Source organism: Gobius niger (assembly GCF_951799975.1).
Source record: "Gobius niger genome assembly, contig: SCAFFOLD_216, whole genome shotgun sequence".
Taxonomy (NCBI): Eukaryota; Metazoa; Chordata; class Actinopteri; order Gobiiformes; family Gobiidae; genus Gobius; species Gobius niger.
In genome coordinates this window covers 1-24,513 of record NW_027639134.1, presented here as the reverse complement: position 1 = coordinate 24,513, position 24,513 = coordinate 1, and the positions used below count along the sequence as shown (strand labels likewise).

At 44.0% G+C, this 24,513-nt stretch overlaps 1 protein-coding gene across 1 annotated transcript; it reads left to right on the top strand.

Moving 5' to 3' along the window:
• Positions 1 to 301: 301 nt before the first annotated feature.
• On the top strand, positions 302 to 16,470 carry LOC306982844 (transmembrane protein 163a-like; the record flags this gene model as incomplete). The annotated part of the gene is made up of 3 exons (XM_079583294.1): positions 302 to 398; positions 486 to 597; positions 16,325 to 16,470. Coding segments are annotated over 3 exons (355 nt in total), but the record flags the coding sequence as incomplete, so codon positions are not given.
• Between the last annotated feature and the right edge of the window lie 8,043 nt (positions 16,471 to 24,513).

Here is a 24,513-nt window from a genome sequence, read left to right as displayed (position 1 = left end):
GTGCTCGGGTGCTCTTCATGCTCTCGTGTGTGTGTGTTTCAGGGCGTGTGTGGTGCTCGGGGTGCTCTTCATGCTCTCGTGTGTGTGTGTTTCAGGGCGTGTGTGGTGCTCGGGTGCTCTTCATGCTCTCGTGTGTGTGTGTTTCAGGGCGTGTGAGGTGCTCGGGTGCTCTTCATGCTCTCGTGTGTGTGTGTTTCAGGGCGTGTGAGGTGCTCGGGTGCTCTTCATGCTCTCGTGTGTGTGTGTTTCAGGGCGTGTGAGGTGCTCGGGTGCTCTTCATGCTCTCGTGTGTGTGTTTCAGGGCGTGTGTGGTGCTCGGGGCGCTCTTCCTGCTCTCCTCCGTCTGCATCATGGGCAAAGCCGTCCATGACCTGGTCTCCATGAACCCTCCGGAGCTGGTGAGGATCACACTGCCCGGTCCAGACGTAAACCTTCACACAGATGTATGAGTCATGTGACGCGGAGGCGGGGCTTGTTTATTCCAGGATGACTTCCTGCTCAGCGTGTCCGTCCTCAGTGGAGTTCTGTGCTCGGCTCTGGCCGTGGTGAAAATCCTCCTGGGCCGAGTCCTGACGAGCCGCGCCCTCATCACCGACGGTAACGAGACTTTAACTCCCTGGTGTTGTTCTCTCAGGCTTTAACTCCCTGGTGTTGTTCTCTCAGGCTTTAACTCCCTGGTGTTGTTCTCTCAGGCTTTAACTCCCTGGTGTTGTTCTCTCAGGCTTTAACTCCCTGGTGTTGTTCTCTCAGGCTCTTTAACTCCCTGGTGTTGTTCTCTCAGGCTTTAACTCTCTGGTGTTGTTCTCTCAGGCTCTTTAACTCCCTGGTGTTGTTCTCTCAGGCTTTAACTCCCTGGTGTTGTTCTCTCAGGCTTTAACTCTCTGGTGTTGTTCTCTCAGACTCTTTAACTCCCTGGTGTTGTTCTCTCAGACTCTTTAACTCCCTGGTGTTGTTCCCTCAGGCTTTAACTCCCTGGTGTTGTTCTCTCAGACTCTTTAACTCCCTGGTGTTGTTCCCTCAGGCTTTAACTCCCTGGTGTTGTTCTCTCAGACTCTTTAACTCCCTGGTGTTGTTCTCTCAGACTCTTTAACTCTCTGGTGTTGTTCTCTCAGACTCTTTAACTCCCTGGTGTTGTTCTCTCAGACTCTTTAACTCCCTGGTGTTGTTCTCTCAGACTCTTTAACTCTCTGGTGTTGTTCTCTCAGACTCTTTAACTCCCTGGTGTTGTTCCCTCAGTCTCTTTAACTCCCTGGTGTTGTTCTCTCAGACTCTTTAACTCCCTGGTGTTGTTCTCTCAGACTCTTTAACTCCCTGGTGTTGTTCTCTCAGACTCTTTAACTCCCTGGTGTTGTTCCCTCAGGCTTTAACTCCCTGGTGTTGTTCTCTCAGACTCTTTAACTCTCTGGTGTTGTTCTCTCAGGCTTTAACTCCCTGGTGTTGTTCTCTCAGACTCTTTAACTCCCTGGTGTTGTTCTCTCAGACTCTTTAACTCCCTGGTGTTGTTCCCTCAGTCTCTTTAACTCCCTGGTGTTGTTCTCTCAGGCTTTAACTCTCTGGTGTTGTTCTCTCAGGCTTTAACTCTCTGGTGTTGTTCTCTCAGACTCTTTAACTCCCTGGTGTTGTTCTCTCAGACTCTTTAACTCCCTGGTGTTGTTCCCTCAGTCTCTTTAACTCCCTGGTGTTGTTCTCTCAGGCTTTAACTCCCTGGTGTTGTTCCCTCAGACTCTTTAACTCTCTGGTGTTGTTCTCTCAGACTCTTTAACTCCCTGGTGTTGTTCTCTCAGACTCTTTAACTCCCTGGTGTTGTTCTCTCAGACTCTTTAACTCTCTGGTGTTGTTCTCTCAGACTCTTTAACTCCCTGGTGTTGTTCTCTCAGACTCTTTAACTCCCTGGTGTTGTTCTCTCAGACTCTTTAACTCCCTGGTGTTGTTCTCTCAGACTCTTTAACTCCCTGGTGTTGTTCTCTCAGACTCTTTAACTCCCTGGTGTTGTTCTCTCAGACTCTTTAACTCCCTGGTGTTGTTCTCTCAGACTCTTTAACTCTCTGTTGTTGTTCTCTCAGGCTTTAACTCCCTGGTGTTGTTCCCTCAGACTCTTTAACTCCCTGGTGTTGTTCTCTCAGACTCTTTAACTCCCTGGTGTTGTTCTCTCAGACTCTTTAACTCCCTGGTGTTGTTCTCTCAGACTCTTTAACTCCCTGGTGTTGTTCTCTCAGGCTTTAACTCCCTGGTGTTGTTCCCACAGACTCTTTAACTCCCTGGTGTTGTTCTCTCAGGCTCTTTAACTCCCTGGTGTTGTTCTCTCAGGCTTTAACTCCCTGGTGTTGTTCTCAGACTCTTTAACTCCCTGGTGTTGTTCCCTCAGACTCTTTAACTCCCTGGTGTTGTTCTCTCAGGCTTTAACTCTCTGGTGTTGTTCTCTCAGACTCTTTAACTCCCTGGTGTTGTTCTCTCAGACTCTTTAACTCCCTGGTGTTGTTCCCTCTGACTCTTTAACTCCCTGGTGTTGTTCTCTCAGACTCTTTAACTCCCTGGTGTTGTTCTCTCAGACTCTTTAACTCCCTGGTGTTGTTCTCTCAGACTCTTTAACTCCCTGGTGTTGTTCTCTCAGACTCTTTAACTCCCTGGTGTTGTTCTCTCAGACTCTTTAACTCCCTGGTGTTGTTCTCTCAGACTCTTTAACTCTCTGTTGTTGTTCTCTCAGGCTTTAACTCCCTGGTGTTGTTCCCTCAGACTCTTTAACTCCCTGGTGTTGTTCTCTCAGACTCTTTAACTCCCTGGTGTTGTTCTCTCAGACTCTTTAACTCCCTGGTGTTGTTCTCTCAGGCTTTAACTCCCTGGTGTTGTTCCCACAGACTCTTTAACTCCCTGGTGTTGTTCTCTCAGGCTCTTTAACTCCCTGGTGTTGTTCTCTCAGGCTTTAACTCCCTGGTGTTGTTCTCAGACTCTTTAACTCCCTGGTGTTGTTCCCTCAGACTCTTTAACTCCCTGGTGTTGTTCTCTCAGGCTTTAACTCTCTGGTGTTGTTCTCTCAGACTCTTTAACTCCCTGGTGTTGTTCTCTCAGACTCTTTAACTCCCCGGTGTTGTTCCCTCAGACTCTTTAACTCCCTGGTGTTGTTCCCTCTGACTCTTTAACTCCCTGGTGTTGTTCTCTCAGACTCTTTAACTCCCTGGTGTTGTTCTCTCAGTCTCTTTAACTCCCTGGTGTTGTTCTCTCAGACTCTTTAACTCCCTGGTGTTGTTCTCTCAGACTCTTTAACTCCCTGGTGTTGTTCTCTCAGACTCTTTAACTCCCTGGTGTTGTTCTCTCAGGCTCTTTAACTCCCTGGTGTTGTTCTCTCAGACTCTTTAACTCTCTGGTGTTGTTCTCTCAGACTCTTTAACTCCCTGGTGTTGTTCCCTCAGACTCTTTAACTCTCTGGTGTTGTTCTCTCAGGCTTTAACTCCCTGGTGTTGTTCTCTCAGACTCTTTAACTCCCTGGTGTTGTTCTCTCAGACTCTTTAACTCCCTGGTGTTGTTCTCTCAGACTCTTTAACTCCCTGGTGTTGTTCCCTCAGACTCTTTAACTCCCTGGTGTTGTTCTCTCAGTCTCTTTAACTCCCTGGTGTTGTTCTCTCAGACTCTTTAACTCCCTGGTGTTGTTCTCTCAGACTCTTTAACTCCCTGGTGTTGTTCCCTCAGACTCTTTAACTCTCTGGTGTTGTTCTCTCAGACTCTTTAACTCCCTGGTGTTGTTCTCTCAGACTCTTTAACTCCCCGGTGTTGTTCCCTCAGACTCTTTAACTCCCTGGTGTTGTTCCCTCTGACTCTTTAACTCCCTGGTGTTGTTCTCTCAGACTCTTTAACTCCCTGGTGTTGTTCTCTCAGACTCTTTAACTCCCTGGTGTTGTTCTCTCAGACTCTTTAACTCCCTGGTGTTGTTCTCTCAGGCTCTTTAACTCCCTGGTGTTGTTCTCTCAGACTCTTTAACTCTCTGGTGTTGTTCCCTCAGACTCTTTAACTCTCTGGTGTTGTTCTCTCAGGCTTTAACTCCCTGGTGTTGTTCTCTCAGACTCTTTAACTCCCTGGTGTTGTTCTCTCAGACTCTTTAACTCCCTGGTGTTGTTCTCTCAGACTCTTTAACTCCCTGGTGTTGTTCCCTCAGACTCTTTAACTCCCTGGTGTTGTTCTCTCAGTCTCTTTAACTCCCTGGTGTTGTTCTCTCAGACTCTTTAACTCCCTGGTGTTGTTCTCTCAGACTCTTTAACTCTCTGGTGTTGTTCTCTCAGACTCTTTAACTCCCTGGTGTTGTTCCCTCAGACTCTTTAACTCCCTGGTGTTGTTCTCTCAGTCTCTTTAACTCCCTGGTGTTGTTCTCTCAGTCTCTTTAACTCTCTGGTGTTGTTCTCTCAGACTCTTTAACTCCCTGGTGTTGTTCTCTCAGACTCTTTAACTCCCTGGTGTTGTTCTCTCAGACTCTTTAACTCTCTGGTGTTGTTCTCTCAGACTCTTTAACTCCCTGGTGTTGTTCTCTCAGGCTCTTTAACTCCCTGGTGTTGTTCTCTCAGACTCTTTAACTCCCTGGTGTTGTTCTCTCAGACTCTTTAACTCCCTGGTGTTGTTCTCTCAGACTCTTTAACTCCCTGGTGTTGTTCTCTCAGGCTTTAACTCCCTGGTGTTGTTCCCACAGACTCTTTAACTCCCTGGTGTTGTTCTCTCAGGCTCTTTAACTCCCTGGTGTTGTTCTCTCAGGCTTTAACTCCCTGGTGTTGTTCTCAGACTCTTTAACTCCCTGGTGTTGTTCCCTCAGACTCTTTAACTCCCTGGTGTTGTTCTCTCAGGCTTTAACTCTCTGGTGTTGTTCTCTCAGACTCTTTAACTCCCTGGTGTTGTTCTCTCAGACTCTTTAACTCTCTGGTGTTGTTCTCTCAGTCTCTTTAACTCCCTGGTGTTGTTCTCTCAGACTCTTTAACTCCCTGGTGTTGTTCTCTCAGTCTCTTTAACTCCCTGGTGTTGTTCTCTCAGACTCTTTAACTCCCTGGTGTTGTTCTCTCAGACTCTTTAACTCCCTGGTGTTGTTCTCTCAGACTCTTTAACTCCCTGGTGTTGTTCTCTCAGGCTCTTTAACTCCCTGGTGTTGTTCTCTCAGACTCTTTAACTCTCTGGTGTTGTTCCCTCAGACTCTTTAACTCCCTGGTGTTGTTCTCTCAGACTCTTTAACTCTCTGGTGTTGTTCTCTCAGGCTTTAACTCCCTGGTGTTGTTCTCTCAGACTCTTTAACTCCCTGGTGTTGTTCTCTCAGACTCTTTAACTCCCTGGTGTTGTTCTCTCAGGCTCTTTAACTCCCTGGTGTTGTTCTCTCAGTCTCTTTAACTCCCTGGTGTTGTTCTCTCAGACTCTTTAACTCCCTGGTGTTGTTCTCTCAGACTCTTTAACTCCCTGGTGTTGATCTCTCAGACTCTTTAACTCCCTGGTGTTGTTCTCTCAGACTCTTTAACTCCCTGGTGTTGTTCTCTCAGGCTCTTTAACTCCCTGGTGTTGTTCTCTCAGACTCTTTAACTCTCTGGTGTTGTTCCCTCAGACTCTTTAACTCTCTGGTGTTGTTCTCTCAGGCTTTAACTCCCTGGTGTTGTTCTCTCAGACTCTTTAACTCCCTGGTGTTGTTCCCTCAGGCTCTTTAACTCCCTGGTGTTGTTCTCTCAGACTCTTTAACTCCCTGGTGTTGTTCTCTCAGACTCTTTAACTCCCTGGTGTTGTTCTCTCAGACTCTTTAACTCCCTGGTGTTGTTCTCTCAGACTCTTTAACTCCCTGGTGTTGTTCTCTCAGACTCTTTAACTCCCTGGTGTTGTTCCCTCAGACTCTTTAACTCCCTGGTGTTGTTCTCTCAGACTCTTTAACTCCCTGGTGTTGTTCCCTCAGACTCTTTAACTCCCTGGTGTTGTTCTCTCAGGCTTTAACTCCCTGGTGTTGTTCTCTCAGACTCTTTAACTCCCTGGTGTTGTTCTCTCAGACTCTTTAACTCCCTGGTGTTGTTCTCTCAGACTCTTTAACTCCCTGGTGTTGTTCCCTCAGACTCTTTAACTCCCTGGTGTTGTTCTCTCAGACTCTTTAACTCCCTGGTGTTGTTCCCTCAGACTCTTTAACTCCCTGGTGTTGTTCTCTCAGACTCTTTAACTCCCTGGTGTTGTTCTCTCAGACTCTTTAACTCCCTGGTGTTGTTCTCTCAGACTCTTTAACTCCCTGGTGTTGTTCCCTCAGGCTCTTTAACTCCCTGGTGTTGTTCTCTCAGACTCTTTAACTCCCTGGTGTTGTTCCCTCAGACTCTTTAACTCCCTGGTGTTGTTCCCTCAGACTCTTTAACTCCCTGGTGTTGTTCTTTCAGGCTTTAACTCCCTGGTGTTGTTCTCTCAGACTCTTTAACTCTCTGGTGTTGTTCTCTCAGACTCTTTAACTCCCTGGTGTTGTTCCTTCAGACTCTTTAACTCCCTGGTGTTGTTCCTTCAGACTCTTTAACTCCCTGGTGTTGTTCTCTCAGACTCTTTAACTCCCTGGTGTTGTTCTCTCAGACTCTTTAACTCCCTGGTGTTGTTCTCTCAGACTCTTTAACTCTCTGGTGTTGTTCTCTCAGACTCTTTAACTCCCTGGTGTTGTTCCTTCAGACTCTTTAACTCCCTGGTGTTGTTCCTTCAGACTCTTTAACTCCCTGGTGTTGTTCCTTCAGACTCTTTAACTCTCTGGTGTTGTTCTCTCAGACTCTTTAACTCTCTGGTGTTGTTCTCTCAGACTCTTTAACTCCCTGGTGTTGTTCCTTCAGACTCTTTAACTCCCTGGTGTTGTTCCTTCAGACTCTTTAACTCCCTGGTGTTGTTCCTTCAGACTCTTTAACTCCCTGGTGTTGTTCTCTCAGACTCTTTAACTCCCTGGTGTTGTTCTCTCAGACTCTTTAACTCTCTGGTGTTGTTCTCTCAGGCTTTAACTCCCTGGTGTTGTTCTCTCAGACTCTTTAACTCTCTGGTGTTGTTCTCTCAGACTCTTTAACTCCCTGGTGTTGTTCCTTCAGACTCTTTAACTCCCTGGTGTTGTTCTCTCAGACTCTTTAACTCCCTGGTGTTGTTCTCTCAGACTCTTTAACTCCCTGGTGTTGTTCCCTCAGACTCTTTAACTCTCTGGTGTTGTTCCCTCAGGCTCTTTAACTCTCTGGTGTTGTTCTCTCAGGCTCTTTAACTCCCTGGTGTTGTTCTCTCAGGCTCTTTAACTCCCTGGTGTTGTTCTCTCAGACTCTTTAACTCCCTGGTGTTGTTCCCTCAGACTCTTTAACTCCCTGGTGTTGTTCTCTCAGACTCTTTAACTCCCTGGTGTTGTTCTCTCAGGCTCTTTAACTCCCTGGTGTTGTTCTCTCAGGCTCTTTAACTCCCTGGTGTTGTTCTCTCAGACTCTTTAACTCCCTGGTGTTGTTCTCTCAGGCTCTTTAACTCCCTGGTGTTGTTCTCTCAGACTCTTTAACTCCCTGGTGTTGTTCTCTCAGGCTCTTTAACTCCCTGGTGTTGTTCTCTCAGACTCTTTAACTCCCTGGTGTTGTTCTCTCAGACTCTTTAACTCCCTGGTGTTGTTCTCTCAGACTCTTTAACTCTCTGGTGTTGTTCTCTCAGACTCTTTAACTCCCTGGTGTTGTTCTCTCAGACTCTTTAACTCCCTGGTGTTGTTCCCTCAGACTCTTTAACTCCCTGGTGTTGTTCTCTCAGACTCTTTAACTCTCTGGTGTTGTTCTCTCAGACTCTTTAACTCCCTGGTGTTGTTCTCTCACTCTTTAACTCCCTGGTGTTGTTCTCTCAGACTCTTTAACTCTCTGGTGTTGTTCTCTCAGACTCTTTAACTCCCTGGTGTTGTTCTCTCAGACTCTTTAACTCCCTGGTGTTGTTCTCTCAGACTCTTTAACTCCCTGGTGTTGTTCTCTCAGGCTTTAACTCCCTGGTGTTGTTCTCTCAGACTTTAACTCCCTGGTGTTGTTCTCTCAGGCTCTTTAACTCCCTGGTGTTGTTCTCTCAGACTCTTTAACTCCCTGGTGTTGTTCTCTCAGACTCTTTAACTCCCTGGTGTTGTTCTCTCAGACTCTTTAACTCCCTGGTGTTGTTCCCTCAGGCTTTAACTCCCTGGTGTTGTTCTCTCAGACTCTTTAACTCCCTGGTGTTGTTCTCTCAGACTCTTTAACTCCCTGGTGTTGTTCTCTCAGACTCTTTAACTCCCTGGTGTTGTTCCCTCAGACTCTTTAACTCCCTGGTGTTGTTCTCTCAGACTCTTTAACTCCCTGGTGTTGTTCTCTCAGGCTCTTTAACTCCCTGGTGTTGTTCTCTCAGACTCTTTAACTCCCTGGTGTTGTTCTCTCAGACTCTTTAACTCCCTGGTGTTGTTCCCTCAGACTCTTTAACTCTCTGGTGTTGTTCTCTCAGACTCTTTAACTCCCTGGTGTTGTTCTCTCAGACTCTTTAACTCTCTGGTGTTGTTCTCTCAGACTCTTTAACTCCCTGGTGTTGTTCTCTCAGACTCTTTAACTCCCTGGTGTTGTTCTCTCAGACTCTTTAACTCCCTGGTGTTGTTCCCTCAGACTCTTTAACTCCCTAGTGTTGTTCTCTCAGGCTTTAACTCCCTGTTGTTGTTCTCTCAGGCTTTAACTCCCTGGTGTTGTTCTCTCAGACTCTTTAACTCCCTGGTGTTGTTCTCTCAGACTCTTTAACTCCCTGGTGTTGTTCTCTCAGACTCTTTAACTCCCTGGTGTTGTTCTCTCAGACTCTTTAACTCCCTGGTGTTGTTCTCTCAGACTCTTTAACTCCCTGGTGTTGTTCTCTCAGGCTCTTTAACTCCCTGGTGTTGTTCTCTCAGACTCTTTAACTCTCTGGTGTTGTTCTCTCAGACTCTTTAACTCCCTGGTGTTGTTCTCTCAGGCTCTTTAACTCCCTGGTGTTGTTCTCTCAGGCTCTTTAACTCCCTGGTGTTGTTCTCTCAGACTCTTTAACTCCCTGGTGTTGTTCTCTCAGGCTCTTTAACTCTCTGGTGTTGTTCTCTCAGGCTCTTTAACTCCCTGGTGTTGTTCTCTCAGGCTTTAACTCTCTGGTGTTGTTCTCTCAGACTCTTTAACTCCCTGGTGTTGTTCTCTCAGGCTCTTTAACTCTCTGGTGTTGTTCTCTCAGACTCTTTAACTCCCTGGTGTTGTTCTCTCAGGCTCTTTAACTCCCTGGTGTTGTTCTCTCAGGCTCTTTAACTCCCTGGTGTTGTTCTCTCAGACTCTTTAACTCCCTGGTGTTGTTCTCTCAGGCTCTTTAACTCTCTGGTGTTGTTCTCTCAGGCTCTTTAACTCCCTGGTGTTGTTCTCTCAGGCTTTAACTCTCTGGTGTTGTTCTCTCAGACTCTTTAACTCCCTGGTGTTGTTCTCTCAGGCTCTTTAACTCTCTGGTGTTGTTCTCTCAGGCTCTTTAACTCCCTGGTGTTGTTCTCTCAGGCTTTAACTCTCTGGTGTTGTTCTCTCAGACTCTTTAACTCCCTGGTGTTGTTCTCTCAGGCTCTTTAACTCCCTGGTGTTGTTCTCTCAGACTCTTTAACTCTCTGGTGTTGTTCTCTCAGACTCTTTAACTCCCTGGTGTTGTTCTCTCAGACTCTTTAACTCCCTGGTGTTGTTCTCTCAGACTCTTTAACTCCCTGGTGTTGTTCTCTCAGACTCTTTAACTCCCTGGTGTTGTTCTCTCAGACTCTTTAACTCCCTGGTGTTGTTCCCTCAGACTCTTTAACTCCCTGGTGTTGTTCTCTCAGACTCTTTAACTCCCTGGTGTTGTTCTCTCAGACTCTTTAACTCCCTGGTGTTGTTCTCTCAGGCTTTAACTCTCTGGTGTTGTTCTCTCAGACTCTTTAACTCCCTGGTGTTGTTCTCTCTGGCTCTTTAACTCCCTGGTGTTGTTCTCTCAGACTCTTTAACTCTCTGGTGTTGTTCTCTCAGACTCTTTAACTCCCTGGTGTTGTTCCCTCAGACTCTTTAACTCCCTGGTGTTGTTCTCTCAGACTCTTTAACTCCCTGGTGTTGTTCTCTCAGACTCTTTAACTCTCTGGTGTTGTTCTCTCAGACTCTTTAACTCCCTGGTGTTGTTCTCTCAGACTCTTTAACTCCCTGGTGTTGTTCTCTCAGTCTCTTTAACTCCCTGGTGTTGTTCTCTCAGACTCTTTAACTCTCTGGTGTTGTTCTCTCAGACTCTTTAACTCTCTGGTGTTGTTCTCTCAGACTCTTTAACTCCCTGGTGTTGTTCTCTCAGACTCTTTAACTCCCTGGTGTTGTTCTCTCAGACTTTAACTCCCTGGTGTTGTTCTCTCAGGCTTTAACTCCCTGGTGTTGTTCTCTCAGTCTCTTTAACTCCCTGGTGTTGTTCTCTCAGACTCTTTAACTCTCTGGTGTTGTTCTCTCAGACTCTTTAACTCCCTGGTGTTGTTCTCTCAGACTCTTTAACTCCCTGGTGTTGTTCTCTCAGACTCTTTAACTCCCTGGTGTTGTTCTCTCAGACTCTTTAACTCTCTGGTGTTGTTCTCTCAGACTCTTTAACTCCCTGGTGTTGTTCTCTCAGACTCTTTAACTCCCTGGTGTTGTTCCCTCAGTCTCTTTAACTCCCTGGTGTTGTTCCCTCAGTCTCTTTAACTCCCTGGTGTTGTTCTCTCAGACTCTTTAACTCCCTGGTGTTGTTCTCTCAGACTCTTTAACTCCCTGGTGTTGTTCTCTCAGACTCTTTAACTCTCTGGTGTTGTTCTCTCAGACTCTTTAACTCCCTGGTGTTGTTCCCTCAGACTCTTTAACTCCCTGGTGTTGTTCTCTCAGACTCTTTAACTCCCTGGTGTTGTTCTCTCAGACTCTTTAACTCTCTGGTGTTGTTCTCTCAGACTCTTTAACTCCCTGGTGTTGTTCTCTCAGGCTCTTTAACTCCCTGGTGTTGTTCCCTCAGACTCTTTAACTCCCTGGTGTTGTTCTCTCAGGCTTTAACTCCCTGGTGTTGTTCCCTCAGACTCTTTAACTCCCTGGTGTTGTTCTCTCAGGCTCTTTAACTCCCTGGTGTTTTTCCCTCAGACTCTTTAACTCCCTGGTGTTGTTCTCTCAGGCTCTTTAACTCCCTGGTGTTGTTCTCTCAGGCTCTTTAACTCCCTGGTGTTGTTCTCTCAGACTCTTTAACTCCCTGGTGTTTTTCCCTCAGACTCTTTAACTCCCTGGTGTTGTTCTCTCAGGCTCTTTAACTCCCTGGTGTTGTTCTCTCAGGCTCTTTAACTCCCTGGTGTTGTTCCCTCAGTCTCTTTAACTCCCTGGTGTTGTTCTCTCAGACTCTTTAACTCCCTGGTGTTGTTCTCTCAGACTCTTTAACTCCCTGGTGTTGTTCTCTCAGACTCTTTAACTCCCTGGTGTTGTTCCCTCAGACTCTTTAACTCTCTGGTGTTGTTCTCTCAGACTCTTTAACTCCCTGGTGTTGTTCTCTCAGACTCTTTAACTCCCTGGTGTTGTTCTCTCAGACTCTTTAACTCCCTGGTGTTGTTCTCTCAGACTCTTTAACTCCCTGGTGTTGTTCTCTCAGACTCTTTAACTCCCTGGTGTTGTTCTCTCAGACTCTTTAACTCCCTGGTGTTGTTCTCTCAGACTCTTTAACTCCCTGGTGTTGTTCTCTCAGACTCTTTAACTCCCTGGTGTTGTTCTCTCAGGCTCTTTAACTCTCTGGTGTTGTTCTCTCAGACTCTTTAACTCCCTGGTGTTGTTCTCTCAGACTCTTTAACTCTCTGGTGTTGTTCCCTCAGACTCTTTAACTCTCTGGTGTTGTTCTCTCAGACTCTTTAACTCCCTGGTGTTGTTCCCTCAGGCTCTTTAACTCCCTGGTGTTGTTCCCTCAGACTCTTTAACTCCCTGGTGTTGTTCTCTCAGACTCTTTAACTCCCTGGTGTTGTTCCCTCAGACTCTTTAACTCCCTGGTGTTGTTCTCTCAGGCTCTTTAACTCCCTGGTGTTGTTCTCTCAGACTCTTTAACTCCCTGGTGTTGTTCTCTCAGGCTTTAACTCCCTGGTGTTGTTCTCTCAGACTCTTTAACTCCCTGGTGTTGTTCTCTCAGACTCTTTAACTCCCTGGTGTTGTTCTCTCAGACTCTTTAACTCCCTGGTGTTGTTCCCTCAGACTCTTTAACTCCCTGGTGTTGTTCCCTCAGACTCTTTAACTCCCTGGTGTTGTTCTCTCAGGCTCTTTAACTCCCTGGTGTTGTTCTCTCAGACTCTTTAACTCCCTGGTGTTGTTCTCTCAGGCTCTTTAACTCCCTGGTGTTGTTCTCTCAGGCTCTTTAACTCCCTGGTGTTGTTCCCTCAGGCTCTTTAACTCCCTGGTGTTGTTCTCTCAGACTCTTTAACTCCCTGGTGTTGTTCTCTCAGGCTCTTTAACTCCCTGGTGTTGTTCTCTCAGGCTTTAACTCCCTGGTGTTGTTCCCTCAGACTCTTTAACTCCCTGGTGTTGTTCTCTCAGGCTTTAACTCTCTGGTGTTGTTCTCTCAGACTCTTTAACTCCCTGGTGTTGTTCTCTCAGGCTCTTTAACTCCCTGGTGTTGTTCTCTCAGGCTCTTTAACTCCCTGGTGTTGTTCTCTCAGACTCTTTAACTCCCTGGTGTTGTTCTCTCAGACTCTTTAACTCCCTGGTGTTGTTCTCTCAGACTCTTTAACTCCCTGGTGTTGTTCTCTCAGACTCTTTAACTCCCTGGTGTTGTTCTCTCAGACTCTTTAACTCCCTGGTGTTGTTCTCTCAGACTCTTTAACTCCCTGGTGTTGTTCTCTCAGACTTTAACTCCCTGGTGTTGTTCTCTCAGACTCTTTAACTCCCTGGTGTTGTTCTCTCAGGCTTTAACTCCCTGGTGTTGTTCCCTCAGACTCTTTAACTCCCTGGTGTTGTTCTCTCAGGCTCTTTAACTCCCTGGTGTTGTTCCCTCAGACTCTTTAACTCCCTGGTGTTGTTCTCTCAGACTCTTTAACTCCCTGGTGTTGTTCTCTCAGACTCTTTAACTCCCTGGTGTTGTTCTCTCAGGCTCTTTAACTCCCTGGTGTTGTTCCCTCAGACTCTTTAACTCCCTGGTGTTGTTCTCTCAGACTCTTTAACTCCCTGGTGTTGTTCTCTCAGGCTTTAACTCCCTGGTGTTGTTCCCTCAGACTCTTTAACTCCCTGGTGTTGTTCCCTCAGACTCTTTAACTCCCTGGTGTTGTTCTCTCAGACTCTTTAACTCCCTGGTGTTGTTCTCTCAGGCTCTTTAACTCCCTGGTGTTGTTCTCTCAGACTCTTTAACTCTCTGGTGTTGTTCTCTCAGACTCTTTAACTCCCTGGTGTTGTTCTCTCAGACTCTTTAACTCCCTGGTGTTGTTCTCTCAGACTCTTTAACTCCCTGGTGTTGTTCTCTCAGGCTCTTTAACTCCCTGGTGTTGTTCTCTCAGACTCTTTAACTCCCTGGTGTTGTTCCCTCAGGCTTTAACTCCCTGGTGTTGTTCTCTCAGACTCATTAACTCCCTGGTGTTGTTCTCTCAGACTCTTTAACTCTCTGGTGTTGTTCTCTCAGACTCTTTAACTCCCTGGTGTTGTTCTCTCAGTCTCTTTAACTCCCTGGTGTTGTTCTCTCAGACTCTTTAACTCCCTGGTGTTGTTCTCTCAGACTCTTTAACTCCCTGGTGTTGTTCTCTCAGGCTCTTTAACTCCCTGGTGTTGTTCTCTCAGACTCTTTAACTCCCTGGTGTTGTTCTCTCAGACTCTTTAACTCTCTGGTGTTGTTCCCTCAGACTCTTTAACTCCCTGGTGTTGTTCTCTCAGGCTCTTTAACTCCCTGGTGTTGTTCTCTCAGTCTCTTTAACTCCCTGGTGTTGTTCTCTCAGGCTCTTTAACTCTCTGGTGTTGTTCTCTCAGACTCTTTAACTCCCTGGTGTTGTTCTCTCAGGCTCTTTAACTCCCTGGTGTTGTTCTCTCAGACTCTTTAACTCCCTGGTGTTGTTCTCTCAGACTCTTTAACTCCCTGGTGTTGTTCCCTCAGACTCTTTAACTCCCTGGTGTTGTTCTCTCAGTCTCTTTAACTCCCTGGTGTTGTTCTCTCAGACTCTTTAACTCCCTGGTGTTGTTCTCTCAGACTCTTTAACTCCCTGGTGTTGTTCCCTCAGACTCTTTAACTCCCTGGTGTTGTTCCCTCAGACTCTTTAACTCCCTGGTGTTGTTCTCTCAGACTCTTTAACTCCCTGGTGTTGTTCTCTCAGGCTCTTTAACTCCCTGGTGTTGTTCTCTCAGGCTCTTTAACTCCCTGGTGTTGTTCTCTCAGACTCTTTAACTCCCTGGTGTTGTTCTCTCAGACTCTTTAACTCTCTGGTGTTGTTCTCTCAGGCTCTTTAACTCCCTGGTGTTGTTCTCTCAGACTCTTTAACTCCCTGGTGTTGTTCTCTCAGACTCTTTAACTCCCTGGTGTTGTTCTCTCAGGCTCTTTAACTCCCTGGTGTTGTTCTCTCAGGCTCTTTAACTCCCTGGTGTTGTTCTCTCAGACTCTTTAACTCCCTGGTGTTGTTCTCTCAGACTCTTTAACTCCCTGGTGTTGTTCCCTCAGACTCTTTAACTCCCTGGTGTTGTTCCCTCAGACTCTTTAACTCCCTGGTGTTGTTCTCTCAGACTCTTTAACTCCCTGGTGTTGTTCTCTCAGGCTCTTTAACTCCCTGGTGTTGTTCTCTCAGGCTCTTTAACTCCCTGGTGTTGTTCTCTCAGACTCTTTAACTCCCTGGTGTTGTTCTCTCAGACTCTTTAACTCCCTGGTGTTGTTCTCTCAGACTCTTTAACTCCCTGGTGTTGTTCCCTCAGACTCTTTAACTCCCTGGTGTTGTTCTCTCAGACTCTTTAACTCCCTGGTGTTGTTCTCTCAGACTCTTTAACTCCCTGGTGTTGTTCTCTCAGACTCTTTAACTCCCTGGTGTTGTTCTCTCAGACTCTTTAACTCCCTGGTGTTGTTCTCTCAGACTCTTTAACTCCCTGGTGTTGTTCTCTCAGACTCTTTAACTCCCTGGTGTTGTTCTCTCAGACTCTTTAACTCCCTGGTGTTGTTCTCTCAGACTCTTTAACTCCCTGGTGTTGTTCTCTCAGACTCTTTAACTCCCTGGTGTTGTTCTCTCAGACTCTTTAACTCCCTGGTGTTGTTCTCTCAGGCTCTTTAACTCCCTGGTGTTGTTCTCTCAGACTCTTTAACTCCCTGGTGTTGTTCTCTCAGACTCTTTAACTCCCTGGTGTTGTTCTCTCAGACTCTTTAACTCCCTGGTGTTGTTCTCTCAGACTCTTTAACTCCCTGGTGTTGTTCCCTCAGACTCTTTAACTCCCTGGTGTTGTTCTCTCAGACTCTTTAACTCCCTGGTGTTGTTCTCTCAGACTCTTTAACTCCCTGGTGTTGTTCTCTCAGACTCTTTAACTCCCTGGTGTTGTTCCCTCAGACTCTTTAACTCCCTGGTGTTGTTCTCTCAGACTCTTTAACTCCCTGGTGTTGTTCCCTCAGGCTTTAACTCTCTGGTGTTGTTCTCTCAGGCTCTTTAACTCCCTGGTGTTGTTCTCTCAGACTCTTTAACTCCCTGGTGTTGTTCTCTCAGGCTTTAACTCCCTGGTGTTGTTCCCTCAGGCTTTAACTCTCTGGTGTTGTTCTCTCAGGCTCTTTAACTCCCTGGTGTTGTTCTCTCAGGCTCTTTAACTCCCTGGTGTTGTTCCCTCAGACTCTTTAACTCTCTGGTGTTGTTCTCTCAGGCTCTTTAACTCCCTGGTGTTGTTCTCTCAGACTCTTTAACTCTCTGGTGTTGTTCTCTCAGGCTCTTTAACTCCCTGGTGTTGTTCTCTCAGACTCTTTAACTCCCTGGTGTTGTTCTCTCAGGCTTTAACTCCCTGGTGTTGTTCTCTCAGACTCTTTAACTCCCTGGTGTTGTTCTCTCAGACTCTTTAACTCCCTGGTGTTGTTCTCTCAGGCTTTAACTCCCTGGTGTTGTTCTCTCAGACTCTTTAACTCCCTGGTGTTGTTCCCTCAGACTCTTTAACTCCCTGGTGTTGTTCTCTCAGACTCTTTAACTCCCTGGTGTTGTTCTCTCAGACTCTTTAACTCTCTGGTGTTGTTCCCTCAGACTCTTTAACTCCCTGGTGTTGTTCTCTCAGACTCTTTAACTCCCTGGTGTTGTTCCCTCAGACTCTTTAACTCCCTGGTGTTGTTCTCTCAGACTCTTTAACTCCCTGGTGTTGTTCTCTCAGACTCTTTAACTCCCTGGTGTTGTTCTCTCAGACTCTTTAACTCCCTGGTGTTGTTCTCTCAGGCTTTAACTCCCTGGTGGGCGCGGTCATCGGGTTCTCCATCCTCATCAGCGCCGAGGTCAACAAGAATCATCCTGACGTCTGGTTTTTAGACGGAACCATCGGCGTTTTCATCGGAGTCGTCATCCTGGCCTACGGAGTCAAGTAAGACCCGGAGCCGGAACCGTTTTTTCCAGACTGAGATCTGTTCTTATTAGATGAGTGGATGTGTGCCTGTCTGCGCTAGCCTTTAGCCTCTTTACCCTCTTTAGCCTCTTTAGCCTCTCTCTTCCTGTTCTTGGTAGAGCCCTAACCCTTTAATAGAAATGTAAAGCTCATATGTTATTAACAGTAGCTAACCTAGCTGCTCACTCTCCTCTACAAACATTTAGCAAACACTAAATCCATCTCATACGTTCCTGTCAGTCACTGATTACGCCTTTATCTGACTCAGCTGTGTCAGGCGTTGCTATGACGACGCCACAGCGGAGTGATATCCCAGTGATTTAACTACCGGACTACGTGTGCGGTTACACCAAAATAATGCACCAGCCAATCAGAATCCAGTATTCACCCAGACCATGGTTAACACTGGTTAATATTGTTAATATTAGTTAATATTGGTTAATATTGGTTAATATTGGTTAATATTGTTAATATTGTTAATATTGGTTAATATTGTTAATATTGTTAATATTGTTTAATATTGGTTAATATTGTTAATATTGGTTAATATTGTTAATATTGCTTAATATTGGTTAATATTGGTTAATATTGGTTAACATTGGTTAACATTGGTTAATATTGGTTAATATTGGTTAACATTGGTTAATATTGTTAACATTGGTTAATATTATTAACATTGGTTAATATTGGTTAATATTGGTTAATATTGGTTAATATTGGTTAATATTGTTAACATTGGTTAATATTGGTTAATATTGGTTAATATTGTTAACATTGGTTAATATTGTTAATATTGGTTAATATTGGTTAATATTGGTTAATATTGGTTAATATTGTTAACATTGGTTAATATTGGTTAATATTGGTTAATATTGGTTAATATTGGTTAATATTGTTAACATTGGTTAATATTGTTAATATTGGTTAATATTGGTTAATATTGGTTAATATTGGTTAACATTGGTTAATATTGTTAACATTGGTTAATATTGTTAACATTGGTTAATATTGTTAATATTGGTTAATATTGGTTAATATTGGTTAATATTGGTTAAAATTGGTTAATATTGTTAACATTGGTTAATATTGTTAACATTGGTTAATATTGGTTAATATTGGTTAACATTGGTTAATATTGTTAACATTGGTTAATATTGGTTAATATTGGTTAATATTGGTTAATATTGTTAACATTGGTTAATATTGGTTAATATTGGTTAATATTGTTAACATTGGTTAATATTGTTAATATTGGTTAATATTGGTTAATATTGGTTAATATTGGTTAATATTTGTTAATATTGTTAACATTGGTTAATATTGGTTAATATTGTTAACATTGGTTAATATTGTTAACATTGGTTAATATTGTTAACATTGGTTAATATTGGTTAACATTGGTTAATATTGGTTAATATTGTTAATATTGGTTAATATTGGTTAATATTGGTTAATATTGTTAATATTGGTTAATATTGTTAACATTGGTTAACATTGGTTAACATTGGTTAATATTGGTTAATATTGGTTAATATTGTTAACATTGGTTAATATTGTTAACATTGGTTAATATTGTTAACATTGGTTAATATTGGTTAATATTGGTTAATATTGGTTAATATTGGTTAACATTGGTTAATATTGTTAACATTGGTTAATATTGTTAACATTGGTTAATATTGGTTAATATTGTTAACATTGGTTAATATTTGTTAATATTGGTTAATATTGGTTAATATTGGTTAATATTGGTTAATATTGTTAACATTGGTTAACATTGGTTAATATTAGTTAATATTTTTAACATTGGTTAACATTGGTTAATATTGGTTAATATTGGTTAACATTGGTTAACATTGGTTAACATTGTTTAATATTGTTAATATTGGTTAATATTGTTAATATTGGTTAATATTGTTAATATTGGTTAATATTGGTTAATATTGGTTAATATTGTTAACATTGGTTAATATTGTTAACATTGGTTAATATTGGTTAATATTGTTAACATTGGTTAATATTGTTAACATTGGTTAATGTTGTTAACATTGGTTAACATTGGTTAACATTGTTTAATATTGTTAATATTGGTTAATATTGTTAACATTGGTTAATATTGTTAACATTGGTTAATATTGTTAACATTGGTTAATGTTGGTTAATATTGGTCAATATTGTTAACATTGGTTAATATTGGTTAATATTGGTTAATGTTGGTTAATATTGGTTAATATTGTTAACATTGGTTAATATTGGTTAATATTGTTAACATTGGTTAATGTTGGTTAATATTGGTTAATATTATTAACATTGGTTAATATTGGTTAATATTGGTTAATATTGTTAACATTGGTTAATATTGGTTCATATTGGTTAATATTGGTTAATATTGGTTCATATTGGTTCATATTGGTTCATATTGGTTAATATTGGTTAATATTGTTAACATTGGTTAATATTGGTTAATATTGGTTAATATTGTTAATATTGGTTAATATTGTTAATATTGCTTAATATTGGTTAATATTGTTAACATTGGTTAATATTGGTTAATATTGGTTAATATTGTTAATATTGCTTAATATTGGTTAATATTGTTAACATTGGTTAATATTGTTAACATTGGTTAATATTGTTAATATTGGTTAATATTGGTTAATATTGGTTAATATTGTTAACATTGGTTAATATTGGTTCATATTGGTTAATATTGGTTAATATTGGTTAATATTGTTAACATTGGTTAATATTGGTTCATATTGGTTAATATTGGTTAATATTGGTTAATATTGGTTAATATTGTTAACATTGGTTAATATTGGTTAATATTGTTAATATTGGTTAATATTGTTAACATTGGTTAATATTGGTTAATATTGGTTAATATTGTTAATATTGGTTAATATTGTTAACATTGGTTAATATTGGTTCATATTGGTTAATATTGGTTAATATTGGTTAATATTGGTTAATATTGTTAACATTGGTTAATATTGGTTAATATTGTTAATATTGGTTAATATTGTTAACATTGGTTAATATTGGTTAATATTGGTTAATATTGTTAATATTGGTTAATATTGGTTAATATTGTTAATATGGTTAACATTGGTTAACATTGGTTAACATTGGTTAATATTGGTTAATATTGTTAATATTGGTTAATATTGATTAATATTGTTAATATTGGTTAATATTGGTTAATATTGTTAATATTGGTTAATATTGGTTAATATTGTTAATATTGGTTATCCATCCATCCATCCATCCATCCATCCATCCATTTTCTTCCGCTTTATCCGGGGCCGGGTCGCGGGGGCAGCAGTCTCAGCAGAGATGCCCAAACTTCCCGATCCACACACACTTCCTCCAGCTGTTCTGGGGGGACCCCGAGGCGACACCAGGCCAGCTCGGAGACATAGTCCCACCACCGTGTCCTGGGTCTTCCACGAGGCCTTGTCCCACTAGGACATGCCTGGAACACCTCCCGCGGGAGGCGACCAGGAGGCATCCGAAACAGATGCCCGAGCCACCTCAGCTGGCTCCTTTCGACGTGGAGGAGCAGCGACTCTACTCCGAGCTCCTCCCGGGTAGCTGAGCTCCTCACCCGATCTCGGAGGGTGCGCCCAGCCACCCTGCGAAGGAAACTCATTTCGGCCGCTTGTATTCGCGATCTTGTCCTTTCGGTCATTACCCAAATCTCATGACCATAGGTGAGGGTGGGAACGTAGATCGATCGGTAAATCGAGAGCTTTGCCCTCCGACTCAGCTCCCTCTTCACCACGACAGACCGATACAGCGACCGCATCACTGCTGACGCTGCACCGATCCGTCTGTCGATCTCACGCTCCATCCGTCCCTCACTCGTGAACAAGACCCCGAGATACTTGAACTCCTCCACTTGAGGTAAGGACTCCCCACCGACCTGGAGAGGGGAAACCACCTTTTTCCGGTGGAGGACCATGGCCTCGGATTTGGAGGTGCTGATCCTCATCCCGGCCGCTACACACTCGGCTGCAAACCGCCCCAGTGCGTGCTGAAGGTCCCGGTTTGTTGAAGCCAACAGAACAACATCATCTGCAAACAGCAGAGATGAGACTCTGAGGCTCCCAAACCGGACACCCTCCGGCCCCTGGCTGCGCCGAGAAATTCTGTCCATAAAAGTAATGAACAGAACCGGTGACAAAGGGCAGCCCTGGCGGAGACCAACACGCACCGGGAACAGGTCTGACTTACTGCCGGCAATGCGAACCAAGCTCCTGCTGCGGTCATACAGGGAACGGACAGCCCTTAGCAGAGGGCCCCGGACCCCATACTCCCGGAGCACCCCCCACAGGGCACCACGAGGGACGCGGTCGAACGCTTTCTCCAAGTCCACAAAACACATGTGGACTGGTTGGGCGAACTCCCACGAACCCTCGAGCACCCGACGGAGGGTATAGAGTTGGTCCAGTGTGCCACGACCAGGACGAAAACCGCATTGTTCCTCCTGAATCCGAGGTTCAACTATCGGCCGGATCCTCCTCTCCAGCACCCTGGAGTAGACCTTACCGGGGAGGCTAAGGAGGGTGATTCCTCTGTAATTGGAACACACCCTCCGATCCCCCTTCTTAAAGAGAGGGACCACCACCCCGGTCTGCCAATCCAGGGGCACTGTCCCCGACCGCCACGCGATGTTGCAGAGACGTGTCAGCCAAGACAGTCCTACAACATCCAGAGACTTAAGGTACTCAGGGCGAATCTCATCCACCCCCGGAGCCACCGAGGAGCTTTCTCACCACCTCGGTGACTTCAGCCCCGGTGATGGGCGAGCCCACCTCCGAGTCCCCAGCCTCTGCTTCCTCATTGGAAGACGTGACGACGGGATTGAGGAGGTCCTCGAAGTACTCCTTCCACCGTCCGACGACATCCCCAGTCGAGGTCAGCAGCCCCCCACCCGCACTGTACACAGTGTTGGTGAAGCACTGCTTCCCCCTCCTGAGGCGCCGGATGGTTTGCCAGAATTTCTTCGAGGCCGACCGATAGTCTTCCTCCATGGCCTCCCCGAACTCCTCCCAGACACGAGTTTTTGCCTCTGCGACCGCACGAGCTGCAGCATGCTTGGCCTGCCGGTACCTCTCAGCTGCCCCAGGAGTCCCACAAGCCAACAAGGCTAGGTAGGACTCCTTCTTCAGCTTGACGGCATCCCTTACTTCCGGGCGCCACCACCGGGTTCGGGGATTGCCGCCGCGACAGGCACCAGAGACCTTACGGCCACAACTACGAGCAGCCGCATCAACAATGGAGGAGGAGAACAGAGTCCACTCGGACTCCATGTCCCCCGCCTCCCCCGGAATCTGGGTGAAGCTCTTCCGGAGGTGGGAGTTGAAGACCCCACTGACAGAGGGATCCGCCAGTCGTTCCCAGCAGACCCTCACAACACGCTTGGGCCTGCCAGGTCTGACCGGCTTCCTCCCCTGCCAGCGGATCCAGCTCACCACCAGGTGGTGATCGGTTGACAGCTCCGCCCCTCTCTTCACCCGAGTGTCCGAGACACGCGGCCGGAGGTCAGACGACACAACTACAAAGTCGATCATCGACCTCCTGCCTAGGGTGTCCTGGTGCCACGTGCACTTATGGACACCCTTGTGCTCGAACATGGTGTTCGTTATGGACAAACCGTGACTAGCACAGAAGTCCAATAACAGAACACCACTCGGGTTCAGATCGGGGAGGCCGTTCCTCCCAATCACTCCCTCCCAGGTCTCACTGTCGTTACCCACGTGGGCGTTGAAGTCCCCCAGTAGAACAATGGAGTCCCCAGTCGGAGCACTATCTAGTACCCCTCCCAGGGACTCCAAGAAGGCCGGGTACTCTGCACCGATGTTGGGCCCGTAGGCCGAGACAACGGTGAGAGACCTGTCCCCGACCCGAAGGCGTAGGGACGCGACCCTCTCGTCCACCGGGGTGAACTCCAACACGTGACGGCTGAGCTGGGGGGATATGAGCAAACCCACCCCAGCCCGCCGCCTCTCCCCGCGGGCAACTCCAGAAAAATGGAGAGTCCAGCCTCTCTCCAGGAGTTGGGATCCGGAACCCAAGCTGTGCGTGGAGGTGAGCCCGACTATATCTAGTCGGTATCTCTCAACCTCCCGCACAAGCTCAGGCTCCTTCCCCCCCAGCGAGGTGACGTTCCATGTCCCGAACGCCAGAAGCTGTGCATGTGGACCAGGTCGTCGAGGCACCCGGCCTCGACTGCCACCCAGTCCTCTTAGCACCCGACCCCTACGGATCCCTCTGCGGGTGGTGGGTCCACAGGAGGGCGGGCCCACGTCGTCCCTTCGGGCTGTGCCCGGCCGGGCCCCGTGGGCAGAGACCCGGCCACCAGACGCTCGCGTTCGGGCCCCAACCCCAGGTCTGGCTCCAGGGTGGGGCCCCGGCTGCGCCATGCCGGGCGACGTCTCGGTCCTTGATTGGTGTACGTCCATAGAAGTCTTGTGAGCTGCTCTTCGTCTGACCCATCACCTCGGACCTGTTTGCCATGGGAGACCCTACCAGGGGCATAAAGCCCCAGACAACAGAGCTCCTCGGATCATTCGGGTACTCAAACAACCCCACCACGTTAAGGTGGCAGCTCATGGGGGTTGTTAAGGTGGCAGCTCATGGGGGTTGCTAAGGTGGCAGCTCATGGGGGTAATATTGGTTAATATTGTTAATATTGCTTAATATTGGTTAATATTGTTAACAATGGTTAATATTGGTTAATATTGGTTAATATTGGTTAACATTGTTAATATTGTTAATATTGGTTAATATTGGTTAATATTGGTTAATATTGTTAATATTGTTAATATTGTTAACATTGGTTAACATTGGTTAACATTGGTTAACATTGTTTAATATTGTTAATATTGGTTAATATTGTTAATATTGTTAATATTGGTTAACATTGGTTAATATTGGTTAATATGGGTTAACATTGGTTAATATTAACATTGGTTAATATTGGTTAATATTGTTAATATTGTTAATATTGGTTAATATTGGTTAATATTGTTAATATTGTTAACATTGGTTAACATTGGTTAACATTGGTTAACATTGTTTAATATTGTTAATATTGGTTAATATTGTTAATATTGTTAATATTGGTTAATATTGTTAATATTGTTAATATTGGTTAACATTGGTTAATATTGGTTAATATGGGTTAACATTGGTTAATATTAACATTGGTTAATATTGTTAACATTGGTTAACATTGGTTAACATTGGTTAACATTGGTTAATATTGTTATTATTGGTTAATATTGTTAATATTGGTTAATATTGTTAATACTATTAATATTGGTTAATATTGGTTAATATGGTTAACATTGGTTAACATTGGTTAATATTGGTTAATATTGGTTAATATTGTTAATATTGGTTAATATTGGTTAATATTGTTAATATTGGTTAATATTGTTAATATTGCTTAATATTGGTTAATATTGTTAACATTGGTTAATATTGGTTAATATTGGTTAATATTGGTTAATATTGTTAATATTGTTAACATTGGTTAATATTGGTTAATATTGGTTAATATTGTTAATATTGTTAACATTGGTTAACATTGGTTAACATTGGTTAACATTGTTTAATATTGTTAATATTGGTTAATATTGTTAATATTGGTTAATATTGTTAATATTGTTAATATTGGTTAACATTGGTTAATATTGGTTAATATGGGTTAACATTGGTTAACATTGGTTAATATTGGTTAACATTGGTTAATATTGGTTAATATTGTCAACATTGGTTAATATTGGTTAATATTGGTTAATATTGGTTAATATTGTTAACATTGGTTAATATTGTTAACATTGGCTAATATTGTTAATATTGCTTAATATTGGTTAATATTGGTTAACATTGGTTAATATTGTTAACATTGGTTAACATTGTTTAATATTGTTAATATTGGTTAATATTGTTAATATTGGTAAATATTGTTAATATTGTTAATATTGGTTAACATTGGTTAATATTGGTTAATATT